Here is a 22,237-nt window from a genome sequence, read left to right on the forward strand (position 1 = left end):
ACACACTCGCAGTCCTTCTCAGCCCCAGGCTACAAATGAAACTTTTCTCAGAGAATCATATGAGACGGAAGATATTTTTTTCATGGGTCGAAGAAATGGGAAGTCCCCTGTCTTTACAAAGTTTCAAGTGGACAAGGTGCCTATATACAGTAGGTGAAGTACACCAACATGACATGGATTCAACCCCGGTGGTCAGATTCATACAGCATCCTAGTATAAAACATTTGCTGCTAATTCTTAGACTCATGACGTTTTGTAAGGATCTTCCCCTAAAGTTCAGGCTAGATACTTCAAGAGATAAAAAAAAAAAAAAAGTAATTTGCAGAGCATCTTCGCCTTTAAGAGAGCTCCTAAATTGAGAGGGTGTTAGGAGTGGTGAGGAGGACTTTAAAGAGTTTCTCAAGCAGAGGAGAAAATGTTGAGAAGATGGATAGATAGAGGAAGTATTCTCCAAACAATGAATGACAGTGAGTTCATTAAACGCTACAGACTGAATTGTGCAGGGATTGTGTTTGTGGTAGATCTCATTACAGATGTGCTTCCATCTCCAACATGATACATGTGAGTAAATACATTTAACTATCAGCTATTGAACCAGTGGGAATGTGATTTCAAACAGGGTTGTGTCAAAGACTGTAGACTGCTCTATCAACTGAGCTAAACCAGCGCCTTAGGCTTTATACTTTTAAACAGCTTCTTAACTGGGAGTCATTACATTTAAGCGTTAACAAAGATTCTTTGATTAGGTCAATCAATTTCACTGTCCTTCTATGCCCATTATCACTAAGAGAGCTTATGAGTATTTATTTTTTTCTCTTTTAATTTGGATTAGCCAATCACAGCTTTTGAAAGAATGTGTCACACTTAGCAACAGTGTCAACCACGCCTCCTAATTTAGATACATGTTTCTGTGTATTCAATGCTCAGAGTTTTATGCTTAGACTCAAAATTTAGCTGAGTAAATGTTGCTAATTACTGATGACTGTAATAATAATAATGTTTAGATATCAGTCCTGACAAATGAACATTTTTCTGTTTCAGCAACACTTAATACTACGAAACCTAAACTCATTATATCGCTTTTTTTTTTACTTGTTTCTGTGACTGCTGCCTGTATGGATCATTTTCCTCCTTACTACCAACAACTGTAGAAATGCAAATGGACGTATCAAAGTTGAAAACAGAATGTGAGAACTTTTCTGACACAAGAAAAGTTGGCCCCTTGCCTACATATCTGTTACTGAAATGTAGAATCTGTGAAAGGAGATGTTGCATGAAGACGCTGTGTCGTCCTTTTTTTTTGTAAGCTGCTCTGATGTATTAGTTTAACCAGTTTAAAAGGACAATTTTCGTTGATTTGAATTTATCTTTAAAGAGTTTGAATATCACAACTATTTCCATCGTGAAGTTGCTTTGTGGCTTGTATTTTTTATGGTTTTGTTCTTGTGGATTTTTTTTGTTAGTTAGAAAGATCTTTAAATGTACTGTTTGTCAGGTCAGACCCACAAGGCTCAAAATAAGATTCCAAATTTAGAGCCGTCTTTTTTTCTTCTTTTTTTTTCCTATCTTGGATCAGTCATCTCATTTTGTCTCCGTTTTTGTTATCCCGCTTCTGCCATGGTTTCGACGAGATTTCCCCCAAAAAAGTCAAAAATGCTCAAAGGGTCCTGCGCAGTGGGGGGATTTCACAGCAGCCACCCACCTGCTGTGATTCTGTGGAGGTGGCTGTCAAATGTGTCGTCTCTGGATTATATACATCACAGGGAGGGTGGGGGGGGGGATGCTGAAGCGTTCCATCCTGCAGCTCCTCTGTACGTGTCCCGTCTCTTACATAACGTTCACACAATGCTGCCACGCTATCTCACTGCCTACTGCCGCTCACAGCGGTGGAAAATAATGACTGCCCTGTCGTGTTGTTGGTGCGTTTGTGTGCTCGGGGCTGCAGTTATTTATTTTTTTGCAGTTGTTTTTTTTTTTTTGTTCAAGGACACTATTCTGTGTAGCCCAGAAGAAGAATGAAAGTTGATTGGTTTTTAATCAGTTCATTACAACACACACATTTTAACACAAACACACACAATGTCACGGGCTGGATGCTTCTGTTCAAGAGTTTTGCTCACAATACCGCCCTGAAACCCAACTAACCCCGAGCTTTATATATTTAACAATGTGTGAGTGGATTCATTCATGCTTATGTGCGGAATAATAAGAGGGGTTTTTTTTGTCTTGCATCTCTGTGTGTGTTCTCCTTGTGAACAATAAACATGTTTTGGTATTGACAGATGACGAGATGGAGACAAATCCCGCCCTCACAGAGACTTTCTGAGAGCGAGTGTGACACCGAAAGAGACAGGCGAACCGTGGAAGAAAATAATTTCAAACAAGCTCTGGTGGTGTTTTGCGAAAGTAAACACTCTGATCAACTCGTCCATGAGAAAACAGGAAACTGCTTCGGCTTTTCTTTCAAGATTATTTACAACGTTAGCTTAAATCTGCTTCCAATCACTTAACCACACATCTCCATATTTGTATTGGGAGTCGTCGTAGTCACAGTGATGCCAGCAAACGCTGTGATTTAATGGAATCCAGTTAATACAATAAAGAAGTGGGATTAAAAAAACAAACAAAAGAAGAAGAGCTGTTCAAACATTGTGGCTCATCTGTAATTAAACCTCATCATCACGTGCAAGTATTTGGGTACTTCATGTGAACGTTGTTTACTTTTAATAAGCACTTAATCAAATGGGTTTAACTCAAATTCAGTTATATTTTGGCCACTAGGAGGCAATGAAGCGGCCTTTAAAGACCATGATTTTATTTGATTGCCTCCATTTTTGCTGTAAATATTTAGCTCATGTATAAATTAACGCTACCTTAAGTCAGATTTTTTACTCTCCATTCAAATCTGTTTTGGTCCCCAGTCATTGCAGCTCTTTAAAAGCTTCAAATCTCACTTTGTGGCGTGCTGCAGCTCAGTTGGTAAAGGATTCGCCCCCCGTGTGCAGAGGCGACAGTCCTCGTCACAGTGGCTGCAGGGTCGTCTCCTAGTTTTGATGCTATTTAGTGCATGACAGCCCCCGCTCTCTCTCTCTCTCTCTCTCTCTCTCTCTCTTTCTCTCTCTCTAATCTGCTGTCTATGGTTGATGTGACTAAAGAGACTCAATCATTCAAACAGTCAAGTTTTGCGCCGTAAACGACCGCCTCAAGAAGATGCTTTTAGTTTTGTTGAGGGTGAATGCGGAGCAGACACGTTATTTTGTTGTGACCATCAGGGACCACTTTCACACAACACGCAGTCACATGATGAATGTGATTCATTTTTCCATATATCTGATTTAAAAATCACACAAAGTGAGATGCATTGTCCCATGCCTTCCACAGTATTTGTCTTGTGGCCTAAAAAAGTTATGGCAATGCTCCCCATTTCTTTGAGCTGCTAGATTTTTTCCCTGATAATACTTGTCTGCTCCGGTGGTAAACTTAGATGATATATCATGCATAATAGATGCATTTCTGCAAAATTGTAAAGCAAGCAAGGATCGCAGTAAAGTCCCAACATGAAAATTGATCTATTATCTGACCTTTCTTTTCTTTTGTTCTCAAATGTCATCCAACAAGCTGTCAGTTTTATCGCTATAAGTCAGGTTATACTCTACTCTGAGAGTGGCCTGGCCCTTGAGCAGAGCACCATTAGAGCTCACTGCTAAAAGGAGCGTTTTAACACTGTGGCAGTCAAACTAGTAATGAAGCATTTTCTTTACTTTCTGCACGGGAGCAGCAGCCTCTTACTAATGGAACTTTGCAGCCAATTAATTGTTTTCATGCCCTAAAAATAACTTCATGAATTACAACTGAAGGATGATAATAGCGTACTATCATTTATTCAGAATAAGTTTTAAAAAAAAAAAAAAAAAGGATTTTGACTTTGTTAGCTATTATCACCACAGTCAAAGCTCACACACTGCAGGGATCTGGCACAGAGAAGATTATTTTAAAGATGCAGAACTGTGCATAATGTATCACCGGGCTCACTGCACTGCTGAAGATCTGTAGAGGAAGAGGAGAGGAGTGCATTGCTCTCACTCTCACACTCATATTATTTGCGCCATAAAAAATCTCTGAATTATGCAAATGCATGCATGCTCATAGTGTGCACACTGACACACTGACAAAGGCAGTCATGAATGCATGTGTGCCAAGTCAGCAAAAACCACTGAGACTTGAGAGCACGAGAGAGAGAGAGAGAGAGAGAGAGTTATAGAGTTTTTCTACTGGATATGTTTATGGGATGGCTGTTTGGTGTTTTCTACTTCATACTGGTTGATATACCTTTGATTGCTCATAACTTTATTCTGGGTTTTATTTTATTTTTTCTGGAGTAGAAGAAGGGGGGGGGGGTTGAGGGGGATGAAAGGTGAAGAGGAATAGAAAGAGGAAAGAGGAGGAAGTAGGGTTTAAGAAAGGCAGGCTAAGAGATAAAGAACAGGTATAGAGGATCAAGGAGGTGAAAAGAAGCCAGCGATGAATAGAGCAGCGTTGGAAAAGAGTGGAGGTGAAAGGACCAGAGGATATGATAGAAAGAATGAAGAAGCTCAAATAGGCCCTAAAAGAGAAGAAGAAGAGAACGAAGACGTGAAAAGAGGGATGGGAGAAAAGCTGAATACTAATTTTCTAGAAGAGTAAACTGAAATGGTTCAGCTTAGCACAGAAACTGGGGCCAGGAGTAAAAGAAAGGTGCTTATATAAAACAAATACATCAGGAAATACAGCCATTTACTCTATAATACCCTTCTTACTCCAGCCTGAGGGAGATAAGAAAACAGCCAGGACGCAGTTAGATAAGCAGATAACATAATGTCAGGAGGGAAACTCACCAGCCTGAAGCAGGACATTTTGTTCAGTATAATAATCTACATAAACTGGGTCAAAAGTGCTGCTAGCCACATACATGTAGGCCAGTTTGTAGTTTACCTCTGACATCACACACGTATGGAACCGTCCACCAGGGGGGCAAATATAGTTTCCTACGCTGCATGGCATGGACACATTCCACATGTCAGCTACCAATCAGTTGGACATTTTGTTATTCTAAAAGACAGACAGTTGTTTTTTAAAGGGATGCATACGCCCGGGTGGTACGTTTAAAGAATCTCATCTGAGAAAGAAAACCAAAGAAAAGAGGGATCGTGGATCAGACACTTCACTATAAGCACCAACCCAAATAGAAAATACATAAGACGCCGTATTTATTCAACTGATGTGTAAAATATACATCCTAAGTTTTTGTGTATTGGCTTTTGTCCTGGTGGTACTTTAAGGAGAAGCATTCTTATATATATTCTTGTTTCTAAAGTTGAGGATGTCTTGTCTGTTTGTCTTTTTACCCTGTGTTTTTATGATGTTTGCTTAATAATGGTTTAAATGGACTCTGAGTCTGACAATAAAGATGATGATGATGATGATATATCATATCAACATCAAAGAAGTAAAGTTCTTGCAAACACCACAGATTCATGAAGTGGGGTATGTGTGAGGGTCACAAATGCTCAATATGTCTGTCTTCCTTCGGTTGTCTGGTGATGTTAACGTGCGTCTTTTGGAAGAGAAATTAACGAGCCCATGCTGCAGGTCCACAGAGTGTTCAATGATGGCTGACACTCTCCAAAGCTCTGTTCGCCCTCCAGGTCTCTGCACCAGTCACGTGCCTGAAAACTATGAATAGTAAACACACACTTCAGTGTTGGTCTCGACTCTCGAGTCGACATGCAGTTAGAAACATGATTTACATGTTTTCTCACGTCTTTGCGATGCGCCTCCTGGATCCATGTTTTAATATTTGTTTGTTTAGGGAGAGTGAAAGGTGAGACTTTTAACATCTCCTTTAAATAATGAAGTGAGGCATTCGTTGGCTAAACATCGACGTGAGCTGAGAAGATGTACGCGGTCAATTTGAATATCCATTCATAGCACTTTTTACAGAACTACATTCTTTAACTTTTCATTTTTCTACAGGTATCTATGAATGATTTTAATGCCAGATGATATACCTTCAACGTATCTGACTTATGTTTTGAGACTTGTCACTTTTTTTCCCAGAAGAGTTTCCTGGCGTTTCACCATTTGATACACTTTTATTGCAGCTGCAGAGAGGTTGTTTATTTTGGGCCATAATGAAACACAAGTGTACAACACTTGACCAGTGATGTATGATTTAGCATACATGCTCTTCACAAATATCGTTATCAGCCTTTTGAAAGCCAAAGATGGAAGAGTGGAGCCGACATATTGGAGAGCTAACCAAGCAAATTAGAAAAGTGGAAAGCAGAGACAAGAGGAGATGAAAATAGGCAGCGAGGAGAGTTTGGGCGAGATGCTGAGACAGAGAAAGGAGGAGGCGCTTGAAGAGTGGAGTCGTTGAGGAGCAATATCAGGCTTGGATGCTTTTTAAAACAGCAGGACTGCATGAATCAGAGAGTTGCGACAAACAAAACCTGCTCATTCAGAACGCACATACAGAGTCCTTTATATCACTGCAGGTATGAATATCAATGCCTCTGTCAACCTCTGGGTTTAAGCCAAGCTTTATGGGGAACACATCTGCTGTTTGCGTTGCCTGCTCTCCATTTCTTGTTGCATTAGATATAAATCTCTGTGCACATTTGCCCTTGTATTGCCTCTCAGAGGTAATACTACATTACCACTGTGTCTAAAAAATTCTGATCTCATGCTTTATTTAACTGGAACACACTGTAAACTGGCTTCTTTTTCCCACCTGGTGCCAGCAAAGTTCACAGCTCCTGAGGTTGAACAATTTGTTTCTTTGTCTGACCAGCTTTTTTTTTTTCTTTTTTTTTTTCCACTAAGGTTGTTCAGTACGAGCCAGGAGGTCTCTGTTTGTTTCTGTGCAACACTGTTTGCAATGTGCTGTGTTACCGGGGAATTATTACAGCGAGTATAAAGAGCCCTGGGAGCGCTGTTTGAAAGGATACAGTGTGTGATCGTACACCAGTCGTTAGCCAGCAGTAAAAGTTGAGTAAGCATATTCTGGTATAGATAGGATTTTTTTTCAGTTTGCTGATTCTGTTCAGCGTACCCACACTTATGAATCTGTAAAGGTTCATGCTTATTTTAAGTAAAAGTCGTGTTTGATAAAATATTCATCAGTCAATAAGGTTGAAGAAACAAGGACATGGGAGATGTACGAGACAGCATTCACAAAAATATTCAAAGAAAAGAGTTCAGCTTTAATTAATTGAACAGGATTCAGCATGGAAAAAAAACCCACTTATTATTTGGTCAGATACTTTCACTTCATAAAATACCTGGAAATATATCTACTTTTGAGCCCAATTGAAGTCAAATGAATCTATTGTTTTTTTAAAGGAAATGTTAGTCTTTTCTTTTGTGTCCAGTGTATCTTTCTGGACATTGTTCTTTATTTTCCATTTTTAGAAGACGATGAAAATGATCATTATATCCCGCTCTACTACTCTACGCCCTCTCCTTATTTCCCTCTTCAGTTTGTTATTATCTTTCATTCTGCCTCATTCCTCTCTTTGTCTCTGTCTCTTTGTGTTTCCTGCTCCTCCCTCTGATAGATATTGTATCTGTGTGTTTTGCAGGATCACTCTGAATGGGATGAAGGTGTCCAGGCCAGATGTTCGCATCGGCCGCTACAGAATGATTAAACACGAGAGAGACAAACACAACGAGCCCAACCCACAGAGGTACTGCATCATTGTCCAAACTCGCTCTCCGGCTTTACATTTGTATCGATCGCGCCACTTTTGTCTCATAGTTACTCAAACCTGATCTTTCTTTCCAACTTTTTCATCTGCGTTCAAGAGACTTACAACTATGTGGATCTGCAATGGGCATATTATCAGTAACAGATTCTTTTAATGACTTTGTGTTGGGGACAGAAACACGGGCAGTGTAAGGCAAGAGGTGAGAGGTAAAACAGTCCATCATGATTTCCTTTGTATTTTATCTTCAACTTCAATTCAGTCTATTTTTACTGGATTCACATGCTAAGAGATGTTAACATTTTAATGAGAAACCTTGCCTTTAATAAAAAAAAGATACATGCCTCCTTAAACATGGCCCCAACCCTACAGACACTCAGACAACATCCAACGTTATACATTATTTAGAGTTTTCATGATTTATTTATAACTGAGTGTTCAGTTAAAGTTTATATAGATTTTATTTCCCATGTTTCATTGTCTTCTCCACACTGCCAGAACGTTTTCTGCAGGCGATTTCCTGAGTCTCTTACATTTTTAATGTTTGATGCCTATACGTGTGCTTTTTTTCTGAAGCAGTAACTCAAACATTATTTAAATAGCTCTTTATAAAAACCTTCAGTTACAAAGTGTTTCACAAATCACTCTCATATACCCGAGTAAAAAACTCACCTTCCTGTTGTTACTGCTATGTTTGCAGGAAAATGAAGCATAAGCAAGAACAAGAGCAGCTTCATCAGATACATGTGATCTTTGAGGGGTTAATGAGGATCATGTTTCCATTGACTGATTAACCATTTTCAGTCATAACAGGATATTTAAAGACCAATAAAAAGGTGAAATCGAAAAGTTTGACCACCGGAAGTTATGTTCAATAATTACAATATGTGCATTTCAAAGACTCCATTGCAATATCTGCTCATCACAGTGTGAGTATTTTTTCCATTTGATATGTAAACTATACATTCTCAAAGTCAAAATGTGCAGTAATTCCTGTGATTCTGTAATTCCAGCACAGTTACCTGCAGAAAACTATCAAAAGAGGGAGACGAAAGTCAGAAAAAGAAAGCTCTTCAGTTTGCAACATTTCTAATAACCGAAGTCGACATGTTTTGCTTTAATAAACCAACATTTGCTTTTCAGATACACGGCTCAGGGACTTAAATTGTGCTTTAGGCCCAACCGTTTGAAAAGCTTTTCAGACAAAATGCTTCCCCTATAAACCTGTTATTTTATGGTTTGATGAATGACACCCAATATGCAGGGATGAGCCCTTCTAGACACATTAATCACCAGGAGTATAGCACCTCACATTAAGCTGCTTAAATGTGGATTATCACTGTTTATTCTCCTCCGTTTTCATGCCTGGATGGGCCGGCCAGCGATGCCTCGTTACTGAACAAATCGATAGCTGCTGATGCTGGCGCGGTGTGAAGATAGAGTGAGCTCTGTTCCCGCTCCGAAAATTAGTTTAGGACCATACGATATTTTCATATGACAATGTTTTGTCATCGAGGCGTCAGGGTCCACATACACACGTCTAGGACAGTTGTGATCTTTAGACAGGTTTAGAAGAAGATTAAAACATGCAGGCAACAGGAGTCATGTGTGAAAGAGAACCATGACATGATTTGAAGAGAAGTGTATGTAGTCATTGAGCATGTGGTGAATGTTTTATAGAAATGTTTTATCTGGGGGCGCCAGTAGTCTAGTATTTAGTTTTCGAGCCTCTTGAACAGAGGCTGTTGGCTTGAGAGCTGGCAGTCTGGAGTTTGAGAGTTTGAATCTGGCCTTTGGCTATTTGCCCACTTGCCATTCCATCCCCTCTGATTCTTATTTCTGATTTAAGATATACAACTTTTAAAGTTTCAAGTGTTGAGCTCATACCGTCCTAATGTCTTCACTAACTAAATGTTCTGGTCCCACAGTCGGAAAGATTTCCTCCTTAGAAAAGGTGTGAACTTTAGACATCAACAGATAAGAAATGTGCCTTTAACCTAAAACAAGCACCTGCTGAATGGTACAGAAACCAGGAAGATGAGAGACACTTCTTTCTTTCTCACTTCCTGATGTTGTGTTTATCCACCTCTCGTTGACCTGTTACCAGTTTGATGAGCACAAAACAACTCTCATGTGTCCTTTCCCATTAGAAAACAGAACAAATTAGGTTTACCTGTCCCGCTGACATGTGTCAGATGACAGAAATCCATCTTGAAATGACTTTGAATAAACAACAACAATCTATGCACTGTAATAACTTGAATAACTTACTTTTTAAGATGTCTTGAGTAACCAGGCCTTTGTAATATGTCATCCATCTTTTTTTTGTGCATGTGTGTGTGTGTGTGTGTGTGTGTGTGTGTGTGTGTGTGTGTGTGTGTGTGTGTGTGTGTGTGTGTGTGTGTGTGTGTGTGTGTGTGTGTTATAAAGACAGAAAAGGATTCAACGATCCTTCAGTAATTGGCTGCTGAAATGACACCAATAGAGACGGGAGTCGGCTGGGTCAGACTGGTCTAGTTGCCTTCATCAAAATCAATAAATCAGCAAGTAGACTGAAAGAAAGTGTGTGTGTGTGTGTAAGTGTGTGTGTGTAAGTGTGTGTGACACTCAGTTCCTATCCCCCCATTGCTGTCGATCGGCTCTCTCTTTCTCTCTCTGTCTCTCTCCCTCCCTCCCTCTCTGTCTCTCCCTCTCTCTGGTCGGTGGACTAGACTTCCTCAATAAAACGTGACACCAACAGGGACCATTCTTATTTGGGGCTGATACATTATTCATAAATCCAGAGAGGAGCACAAAATAGCTGCTTATTAGTTGCCACAAACCTCATTTTTTTTACGGCCCTTCTGGACATTCGTTATAATGTCTCGGAAACCTCGGCTTAAAGGATCTCCTGAAAAGAAGTGGCTTTTGGGCTCAGCTCGAGCATGGCGGCTCAGAATGATCAGGAGGTTGCGTACGGGGAGAAAAACCACATCTTGGCAGGATTCGGGCAGTGTGGGAGGAGAGGAGTTTGCTTTCTCTGACCAGATACTTTAATTCATCAGCTAAAGGAAGTTTTTGATTCCTCTGTATTTACCCACTCTGTCTTTCTAGTCATTTGTATTTTCATACATTGACAGTGGCTTTAACTGAAAAAAGGAGGAAAATTGGTGCAGAAGAAATACTTATTTTAAAACCTTGTTTTTATGTTAATGAGGTTTAGTGACTCGTCTTTAAAATGACATACTTGTGTTTGTTAATTTATATGCTCAGAATAACACTGTTTATATGTTTCTGAAAAGTTTGATGTTCATAATTGTCGTAACTAGTTATTAAGTGTGTTAGTATTGTTGTTTTTGCTAACTAGCGCTCAACAGAAATTGTTGCTGATGATAATAGGAATGGCTAGTTTTGCAGATCTATGGCCGTCACCCGAATTGCAAATTAGGCCTGATTATGATCTGAGAGAATTTGTCAGGGAGATCTTTGAAGTTAATAAATCTAACCCTGCAGACAACATTAAACCCAGTTTCATGAGGATCGATTTTAATAACTGTCTAAACATTTCGGTCAAAATCATCAACCTCATGGTCGTCCAAGAGGAAATGTCAGGAGGTCATCAGGATTCATCTTCTTAAGGGTCATGGATGTCTATGTAAAAGTTCAAAGTAATCCTTTAGTGTTGGTTCACATATGTCAGGCTGGAGGAAGGCTGAGGACAGACAGTCAAATCAGCATTGTTGAGCCAGGCTGATAAAAGAAAAAAAGAAAAAAAGGTGTTTAAAAGTCGTCACAAAAACCTCAAAGCTCCAAAGAATGAGGATGTTTAGATATCTTTGAGATGTTGGGCTTCTGATTATAAAATGTGTTTTCATCTTTTAATTTCCCCTGAGAAAAATGTTCAGGCCTATTTTTAGTTGTTTTCTTATTTTCTTTGAGACGTTCATTAATGGAGCCGTTTACTAGACTCATTAAGAGACACTGCTATGTACCGGACCTTGATCTAATTGCTGTTGATGTCTTGATTAACAACTCAATCTCAACAAATGAGTGACAGTCCAACTGAAACCACATACTATATCCACTTACAAAGAAACCTAAATAACTTTTTTTTTTTTTCATTCTGTTAGAAATACTTTCAACAAAACAAATGAATACATTCTGGCTGTCACTCAGTAACACAGATGAATTGTGTTTTTTAGCTTTTTGCCTTTAGGTTCAAGTTACCTTCTGTTGAGACTCAGATTAATGATTGAGCCTATAAGGAGACTTTATCTGGAGTACCTGTGTAATGTCCAGCATTTACCCAAGGAAGCATTGTCTCCACCATCTGATGAATGTTTACTATCTCTTCTGCATTCTCTCTCTCTCTCTCTCTCTCTCTCTCTCTCTCTCTCTCTCTCTCTCATACACACTTTAAAATGCACAAACTCTCACACAGCAGTCCATTCTCTCTCCGCTTCTTCCCGAGATGCGGGTTAGGCATAGCAATGAGATATCGGGCCAGCGGAAGTAAGAAAGAGGCACATTCATCACCAGCCTCGAGTATCAGTTTGCACTCCCTCACACATGCGCACACACACACACACACACACACACACACACACACACACACACACAAACACACACATTTTATCCAGCAAGCTTCGCCTCATGCATTGCAAATGAATCAGTCACTCAGTAACATTGTTCAATATTCTATTCATATGTTATCGTCCTGGGACAGTACAGATACAGCGTGTGTGGCTTGTGTTTGTTTGTGTGTGTAAAATTGTATTTGCTATGAAAACAAGTTAAGTTAATCGGCTTATTTAGAATCCCTTAAAGGAATAGTTCAAACCTTTGGGAATTTGCTTTCCTGCTGAGGCTTAGATGTGCGGATTGATACCAGTCTCTTGTTTTGTTTTTTTTTACAGTAATTAAAGTGACGCTGCCATGAGCAACTTGATAGCATAGCTTAGCATATATATTGGCATCAGGAAAACAGCCGGTATGGCTAAATCCAGCTGTAACAATTACCTGCACTTCTAGCTCCCAGTTACTGACACAGATTTTCTAATTTGTTAATTAAGTATGAACAGCCTAAACTAAGGGTTAGTTGCTGGATTATACAGGGAAGTTAGTGGTCCAAAAAAAACAGAAAAAAAACAGATAAATGTGTTTTAAAGGCAGGATTGGTAATTTTTCGAAAACTAGCATGATTAGCATGATCCTTCCTTTTTCAGAGCACAGGACTTATTCATTTCTTTCAGGATCTAAAGAGAGTTTCAACACCTTAAAAAGTGTATGTGGAGACAATGAATATTTCAACTGATAAAACATACAATCTGAACTAATGCATGAAAGCTGTTAAATATGTTCCCAAAAATGTAATAGAAACCCTCTGACACATTTTCATGCAAGTGGGCCAGCCTTAAAATGTGTATCAGCAGAACCAAATAACCCTTAGTAGCTGATATAAGAAGCTATTGTTGAGATCCTAAACCAGATTTTTTTTTCTGTGACACTCTGGAATTAAAATAGAGCTTTATTTAGCCCAGTTAGGATTCAGTCTGGAAATCAGGCTAATGAATATTTAAGGAGACTGTCTTTGCGTCGCCCTCCAACTCTGTGGAATAAAAGTATGTGTAGGCAAATCCTCTCAATGTATGTGGGGATTAGTTTATTGCTTTTTAATCTCCGCTGCTTTATAGATTCATCCAAACATTTCTCTTGGTATCAGTATATCTTGCTCGTTCCATCTGTCGCTCTCTCTCTCTCTCTCTCTCTCTCTCTCTCTCTCTCTGATATATATTTATCTCTCTGTTTGCCCATCCTCTATGTTTCTCCCCATGCAATGCATACAGATTTTTCTCCTCCTTCTTCCCCTTTTTTCTTTCCTTGCCCTCTTCTCCTCAAACCAACATCCTGTGCCTTTGTAGAGCTGCCACACACCTAATTCTTTTGAAAAATTATTGTATTATATTGTTCAAGGGAAATATGCCTGACAACATTTTCCCTGCTTCCATTCATGCCAATAAAGCTCTTTTTGATTTGATTTGGGAGAGACCTGGGCAGAGAGCCGTGCAGAGAGAGAAGAGAGATCGTCCCTAGTCAGTTCTGACAGGGCCGTGCAGACTCAGTGGTCCGTGTCGGGCTCAAGTGTCAACTCCAGTTTTACGTCCAAGCATATCGTCCGGAAGAAGTATTTTGTTGCAGTCAGTCATCAATGGGTTTTGATGTGCACGGCAGCCAGCAGGGCATTTGCACACATCAGCCTTTTTCCTGTTCTCAGACTAAAGAGTGGCATTTTAAGACAAGAGTGGTGTAAACATGCCGTTAGACACTAGCACACCGCAGTAGCCTCATTTCCATCCTGAAAGGCAGCAGAAGTTGATTCTACTGGGGTGACAAGGGAGAGTTTATGATATGTTAGGTGTTGCATCACAATTCAAATTTAAGCACAGCAGCAGCAGAGCTGTGCAACTGTCTGACACACTGTGTGAATTATTTTAGCATCGATATTGCTAATATCAGAGCATATTCCAATGTAAGAGCAGATTCTGATGTAACAGTTGTGTTACAGCCAATGGAGAGGGAGACTCCAGCATAATTCAGACAAGCCTAGGTGGCTGTGATGCATAACACTGCTCACTAAGTCTCCGAGCAATTCAATAGCACCACCTGTTGGTCAGTATGTTCACTTCATTTAAACAAATCAACAGAACAGTTTCCTTCAGCTGTTTCAGGTTATTGAACATTGACAATTACCTACTGGGGGGCAAAAGGCTTTTCTTATAGATTCAATGAAAATATAAAATTGTATTGCAACCTGTTGATTTTGACTGTGAATTCATGCTGTAAATGACGTTGTTTTGAATTTGTTACACCGTAGAGCTACTCCTCTCTTTCTTTTCTTCTATAGCTTAACATGAATATGAATTACCACCATTCTGATGTCCTAAATGCCACTGTGCATTATTTATTCAAGCCTGATAATTCCTTATTTTTCATTCCTCTTAGGGTCTCTTCTGTATAATCTTCTCGTACCCTTCTAGGACAAAAAAACAAAAACAAGAGTGCTCTATTTCAGTGGTTCCCATCAGGACTCCAAAAAAAATGCTGCAAATCAATTTAAGGGGGTTGCCAGATAATTAACAAAGGAGGAAGAAAAGAAAATAAGTTCAGTGTGAATTGAGGTTATTGTAAAGTAGGTTTTCTTTACACCAGAGAAAATGCTTGGTATTGAACTGCATAAAGATCACATTAAGATAGTCAGGAAGAGGCAAATAAACAGGACTGCAGTTTAATATTACATTTAAAATACATAATTACATTGATTATTATGTAAAAAATAAAGATATTGTTTTATAAAGCTTGGGTATGCCAAATATTGACTTAGGGATGTGCAAAAGTTTAAATATCAAAACAATCCTTGAGTTGCACTCAGGATTTAAGGTGATCGCAGTGTGTCCCTTTCATTTTCGGGATGCGTCTGTGACTAAAATGTCGTAGCTCATCAAAAACAAAGAGGAGGACCCCTACTTACAAACCACAACGATTTGATAAACAAAATGGGAAAAAAGGGTGACTTCTTTAAAAACCAACAAAAATCTCCAGAGACATAGAAACGGACAACAGGAGGTAAGGCACACTGAGACTAAATAGACACTCAGGTAATTATACACAGGTGAGACTATAGACACAGGGGACAACAATCAAAGCAATCAAGCGGAGGGTAACCAGACAACAGGAAGAAGCATGGAAAGACAAGAAACACTAGGAACAAGAACTACAAAATAAAACAGGCAATACTACAGACTAAATTAGAAAATAAAACACCAGGGAAAAATATTGGCAAGGGAAACATTCAACCCTAAGATAGGAAATGCTTAAATACGACAGGAAACGACAACAAAGTACCAAAACAAGGAATAAAATAACAAAACAAGAGTAGACCATAACATAGAAGGCTGAAAAAGTTCTACTTTTCTATCAGCTTAGCTTTGAGTTGACCTTGTCACAACTAGTAGACACATTCAACATTGTTTATTTGAGGGGACATAAAAGGTCAGAAAACTTGCACTGCTTATGTCATTACAGCATATTTGGCCTCAGAGACAGTAACCTTGGCTTTGTCACTGAATGCCCAGACTGAAGAATTTCCAGCCTTTCCGTTTTGTTGGTGTTACTTTGTTGCATTTTCACATTAGGTTGTTAAAGACATGAACCTCCTAAAGAAAATAAATCAAACAAAAAAAAACGTTTTTTCAGCGTATAATATGCATTAACAACTTTAAAGCTTTGTCTGTATTGTTTTTAATCATATTTCTTTATCTGCCCCCCTTCTCTTTTCCTCTCTACCATCTTCCCTGTCTCCTTCCTACCTCTTTTCTTTATTCTCCATTTTGTTTTCAACCAACAGATTTAATAAAATACAGAACACTAAGAACACGATGAAGAAGGACGGCATCAGCTCTCTGACCTACAGATTGGTCCAGGTCAAGAAGTACCCGCTTTACACAAACATCTCAGTGGAGATCGGCAAACCACCGCCTCGGCCTTTCAAGGGCTAGAGACCGACGGAGAGTGAGGAGGGTTGGCATCCATTGACTGGAGGGAAAAGATGTGGAGAAGAGAGATGACAAGAGGGAAACAAAGAGAACGCATATCCTTGACTTAAAAAAGACTGAGAAGATTAGGAAGCGAAAGGAAAACTAAAAGTCACAAGCACATCATAGTCTCTTAATTCCTCTTTCTTCCTTTTTTTAAGATTTAAGCTCTCTTTTTCTGAAAAAAGAAAGGACTCGATTTCTTACCTCCTGCAACTTTTTTTCAAGCAGAAATGGCTTCCCATCCTTCCCTTTACCAATCAGTGACTTCAGAATTAAAGAGTGGACCAAAGCTGGAATATGAGTGGCTGATCGAAGGTTGGCGTCAAACCTCGAAGCTGAATCTTGGGAGTCTTTCCCTTAACAATCTATTGAAGACTGGAAGGTGTCCAGTGGTATGTCCACAGACGGACTATACTTTAGGCGATCAGTGGGATGGTTTTTATGGCCAATTCTTGAATACAGGACAGCATCAAGGGGTATTTCTGGGAACATCTGGAAGGGTTCATAGACAGAAAATGAAAAAATGGGCTTTTGACGTGGATTCAAAAACAAGAAAACAAAGGACACAAGATGCCAAAAGGCCTCTTTGGAAATAACAAACCTGGTGGACAACAAACACTACATTTACACCAACAAAAATGTTACTTTCCAAGCATGTTGAAGATAATGGGGAGTCCCGTATTGAATATGGTTACGTTTAGGCCCATGGAACCGTATCTGATGGATTGCATATCATCGATATCAGCTGACTTTTACCTCAAGAAATGATGCGAACAGACTCTTGAATATTAACGTCTCCTGTCTGGATCAAACTACTCAAACAAATCCTCCGGTATCAATTATTGAATGTGTATTGTGCCTGCATCTACAGCAGAAGACTCAAAGACAGTGCTGGGACACACTGATAAAACCTGTTCTTCACAAGAACCTTCTTTTGGTTCTCCTTTTTTATAAATATAAACTCAAACTTTGGAATCAGATACTGACTCAGTGGAGTGATGGCAAAGTTTGGCAACAAAAGTAAACATTGAGGTTATGAACGTTTTCTTTTTATTTACTGTGTTGAATGAAGTGTGGTGGACCTACCCTTGGGAATACATTGTGAATCAAGGCAGATTTGTGCTGACAGTCCAGTCATGTTTTCAAACCCATGTGGCACATGATGGTTATTGGTTTTCTGGACACTTTGTTTTTTTCAGTCCACTTTAAAAAGGCTTATTTGGGTAATCTGAAATTAACAGGTCATTTTTTTTCTCTCTACAAAACTCAGATTATTTGAGACACATTAACATTTGTAAATTTACTCATTTGATCATGTGCAAACGAGGGATGGTCATTTCAAGCTGAAATACTATTGGATATTCTCTGGGAACTATAGGAAACCATTTAACCATTTTGTTCTTATTTCTTTATTTAATAGCAGTTATGGAACAGCTTTCAAATGCACTACAGTCACAATTTGGCAATTATCAATTGATCTTTATTAGTATCCTAAGAAATGTTATCTCAAGACACTTCACAAAAAGCAGGTGAAAAACCTTAATCATTGCTATATTACAAAGACTCAATGTTAATCCATCATGAGCACTGAGCCACATTTAGCAAAGTTACAGTGGCAAGAAAAAAAACCTCCTTTTAAGAGGTTGAAATCTTGGGCAAAACACAACTCATGATGAACAGCCATCTGCTGAAACTGTGCTGGGCTTGAAAGGTACGAACAAACCGTTCAAATCTGGTGCTGGCAAACACAATGTTTTTTTGATGAGATAATAGTTGCATGGACTCCATGATTCTTTATAAACTGGAGATTTTCAGAATATCTAAAATTATGGCCTTCCATCCATCCTTACAAATGTGCATTGTGAACATACTGTTTATGGGGTTTATCAACAAAAATGAGCTGTATGGATGTGTTCTCAAATGCTCCACAGACATAAAGAAAAATCTATTTTGAGCGTTTTTAAAATATTTCAGGTAACAATGTAACCTTTACGTCAATATCACAATTCATTTACATTCATTTATAGCTCTACTGATACTGTTGCTATGCCCCTTTTTTCCATTATCATTTTCGTTCCATCCTTGAGAAAGAAGACCAGCATATCCAGAAAGAGGAAACGGCACACAGATAGTCTTCTGTTGGTGGAAGTAGTGAATTGAAGGGTCGCTATTAGAAGTTATACTTTGTTGATTTGATTGACATCTCTCTTGCTGCTTCTGATTTTATTATCAAGTATGTACTGGATTCATTTTAACTCATCTCAGATATCTTAAAGGTTGAGCATCAAATAGCCAGAATAACTTTTTTATTGAAATTGTTCAGATTTTGAAACTTTTTAGTTTCCAATAAGTTTCTAACTTTCCTCGTGTAAAAAAAACAAAAACTCTGATCAGGATTTCCTCATCAGAGCACAAAGCCTTTGACTTTTTTTATGTTTTCATATGTCACTTTTTCTTTCTTTGTTTTTATTTTTCCTTGTCTCTACTGTTGATGCTGTTATTGCTGACGCCTACACACCAAACTGATGCCTTCAGTAGTTAACTTTATATCGGGACTGGGAAGGGTTTGTTTTTTTATTTTCCTTTAAAGGTCATTTGGCTGATCAATCCATGGAGGAATATGTGGGTTTTATGACAATGACAGATAGAAACCCTTTTGGACAAAAACCCAAACAAAATATTTCCACCTGTCTTTCAAATTTCAAAATGCCATGTATTTTCCATGTGCAATCCACAGACAGTGGATCTGCATCATTTAGGGCAGCATGAATCTTTCATTTTGGTTAAAAAAAAAAAAAGTACAGTGTATGCCTCGTTTGGTCAGCCTTGAGGCGAAAAATGTTCCCATCTGTTTGGCTCTCCGTTATCTTCACCTAAAGCCTTTTGGAAGGAATGATCGCTCCTCTCTAACACACACACACACACACACACACACACACACACACACACACACACACTCACACTCACACTCACACTGTCATCCCTTTTTCCTTTGCATTATCTCCTCTTTCATTGCCTCGTCTTTCTTACTCTGCCAATCCACGCTGTGTGTGTGTCAATGGCGCTCTGTTGTGCTTTCTGCTGGGCCCACTTCAGGCACAGCTGTGTCTCACAAGAGCGCTTCTTCGTTCAATAGATATCGACAGGGCCTCTCTTTGTGTCCCTGAATCTGTGCCACTTTACTGTATCCTTATTCTTTGTACTCACCCCCTGCCTGTACATGAGTCCTACCTTCCTCATCCCTTTTTTTCCCTCGCTCCCCCCGCTGAATCTGACTCCTATTCCTTTTATTTACCCTCCTTCTTTGAATTTTGAAAGTAGATAGTACAGAAATCTCCTGGTGAACTTATGAGTCTTCAGCAAGCAGACTATATGTGGGGAGATCAATACAGTCCTCCTCCCTGTACTGATTACAGCTTCCCTGTGCAATATTACACAATTGTTCAAATCTATCTTATATCCTGCTTTGAAGTCATTGTGTTAATGTAGGATTTGAAGTGAAAGCATTTTTTAACGGTCTTTTAGCTCAGTTTATGCAGTCACATTATTTTTGTATACATTTTTTTCATTTCATTGATTTGAAATATGTATAAGCAGTAAACAAATGATATGACAGCTATTGCTTTGATTTCCACCTTGCAGTATTAAGGAGAGCGTTTTACCTCCATAAAGTAAGGTGACTTTAGAAAGACAGATTAAGTGAAGACGTTTGTACATTTAAAGCAGCAGAGACTGGAATGTCCAGACTTCAAGTCCTTAGCATGGGTCAAGATCCAAAAACACAACAGGATAGTATCTTAGAGTTGTAAAGGTGAAGCAGATAGTTTGGGTTTCCCCTTGATTAGTTTAATTCTTCTTTTTCCACAGATGACATTACATGATTCACAGTCTGAACCTGTCTACAAAAGGAAACAAAACCCAATCAACTATTGGAAAACAATATAAGCATCAATATTACAAGGTTAAGACGTGCTTCAAAACACTGTAGGGGAACATAACCGCAACTCAGAACTTAAAATTCTGCTTTGAAAGCGGGCGTGAAAGCTAAAGATTACCAGCCAATTTTACAATTTGCAGCATAAGGAAATGCACTTGGCTCTTTGAGGAGCTACAATGGTCAAACTTACCATTTATGTCACCTTGTTGGGAGCACCATATAAAAACATGAACCATAAACTGAAAGTTTGAAGAGTTTGATGTTCAAAAAAAAAGGGAGTTTTAAGGGATCTGTTGGAACCTCCTTTCCTCCTAAATCCCCACTTTCAATCCCTACACCTCCACTAACAAAGCAAGGTTTCTTTTTGAGGTTTCAAGTCTATATACTCAAGCCACACAAGATGTTATTAAGCCGTTTTCACTGGTTGAATCATATACTTTTTGACAATTAAAGCACTCGTCATACCACATTTTTTGAGTGCCCTTTAAAATGTTCATCAAGCTTGTTCTGACAAATTACAGCATTTCCTTTTATACGGTTGGTTCCATGTAGAAAGAACAAGCTGAGAAGTGACAGTTATTGGACAAAGGATAAAGCAAGAGAGTCATGGCCCAAGTGTGTATAAGCGGTAACATGGGATGCAGATGTTAAGATCAGAAACTTCAGCGAGAATAGTATTTGAAGCGTCTCCTTTACTTGAGCATTGAAACAACTGTGAGCAGCGCTTGATATTTCTTAAAGTACTTTTGACTCTTAGAGCTATTCCAGTTGTCAAGCACACCTCAGGTGGTCAAGTACTGGAGACGGTTGTTCAGATACTTTTTTGGCTCATCTGCAGTGGACAGCAGACTAAGAGGCCTGTGGGCGTTTTTAAACATTTACTGTAACTCTAGCTATGTTTTTTTGTACATTGAATGTTGAAAATGTTATATCTTATATAGAATGCATTATGTCATATCAAACCTACTTTTTCTATACAATCAATAAATCTGATGGTTAAAGATTGTGTGGTGTCAGACTTTCTGTATCTTTCTGTATCAGTGGTCTTTGTGTGAGAGTGTATGTGTTTTTATGATGGGACAAGCTCGCCTTCTGCCAAGTTTTTAATTTCTAAATATGAAAAACCAATTGAAAAAAAAAGTAAAGCGTTTTTACTGTCTGCTTCCTTCCTTCATCTTCTATTGTTCTACAGGAAGCAGTGGTCACAAACTTTCAGCAGGAACACTAAAGCCTGAGGGAAATCAGAAGGAGGCTGTGCACGAGATTATTTCTCTCAATTATATTGAGAAAAAAATAGATGTGACACAAAGAAGACACAAAGACACATTTTTACCCATTTGAAAAAGTTTTATTTTTTATATTTTTTACGCTTATTCTAAAGAGCTACTGTATACCAACATAAAAAACTAAATTATGTCAGTGTGTTAAAGTCAGTTCCCTTTTATTCAGGCAGTCGGTTGTAACTCCACTTAAATTCCTTGTTTTACAGCTTTGTCATTTTGCCAAGTCAAAGAAGATAACTATTATAGTGTATGTACAGTAAGCCTAAATACACTGTTACAGCAGAGCAGTAAGCTAACCTACCTCAGCTAAAAGACTGAAAATGGGAAAATAGCTACACACGTGAAAAAAGTGATGCTAAATAGCATTGAAAGTGGTTCTTTGGCACATAATCCTAGGACAACCTCTTTTGGTGTATATAGCATCTACAATTAAAAGGTGCTGTTTAGCACCTATCTGAAAAGGTGTTATATAGAACCTTTTTAAGATGGGTGCTATTTAGCACCTCAAACACCCCAAAGAACCACTGACGAACTAAGATGTTTGTGTGTAGCCTGGCGCTGTAGAGATAACAATAATGTTTTACATCTTGTTTATTTAAAACTTACAAGCTGAAGTTTAAAAATCAGTGGAGATTCAAAGAAGCAAATATTCTCTGCCAACAAAATATGCAAATAAAGGGAGCTTTCATTATAACAATT

General features: G+C 38.7%; 1 protein-coding gene across 1 annotated transcript in view; it reads left to right on the forward strand.

Annotated features, from left to right (window-relative positions):
- The window catches only part of b4galt2 (UDP-Gal:betaGlcNAc beta 1,4- galactosyltransferase, polypeptide 2), a 148,194-nt gene extending 126,935 nt beyond the window's left edge, over positions 1-21,259 (forward strand). The window contains exons 7-8 of the mRNA XM_079348170.1: positions 7,623-7,727; positions 16,129-21,259. Coding sequence (XP_079204296.1) covers positions 7,623-7,727; positions 16,129-16,279 — 256 coding nt within the window. The 3' untranslated portion in view covers positions 16,280-21,259. The remainder of the gene's footprint in view (positions 1-7,622; positions 7,728-16,128) is intronic.
- Positions 21,260-22,237: the final 978 nt, after the last annotated feature.

Source organism: Symphodus melops (genome assembly GCF_947650265.1).
Source record: "Symphodus melops genome assembly, chromosome: 7".
NCBI lineage: Eukaryota > Metazoa > Chordata > Actinopteri > Labriformes > Labridae > Symphodus > Symphodus melops.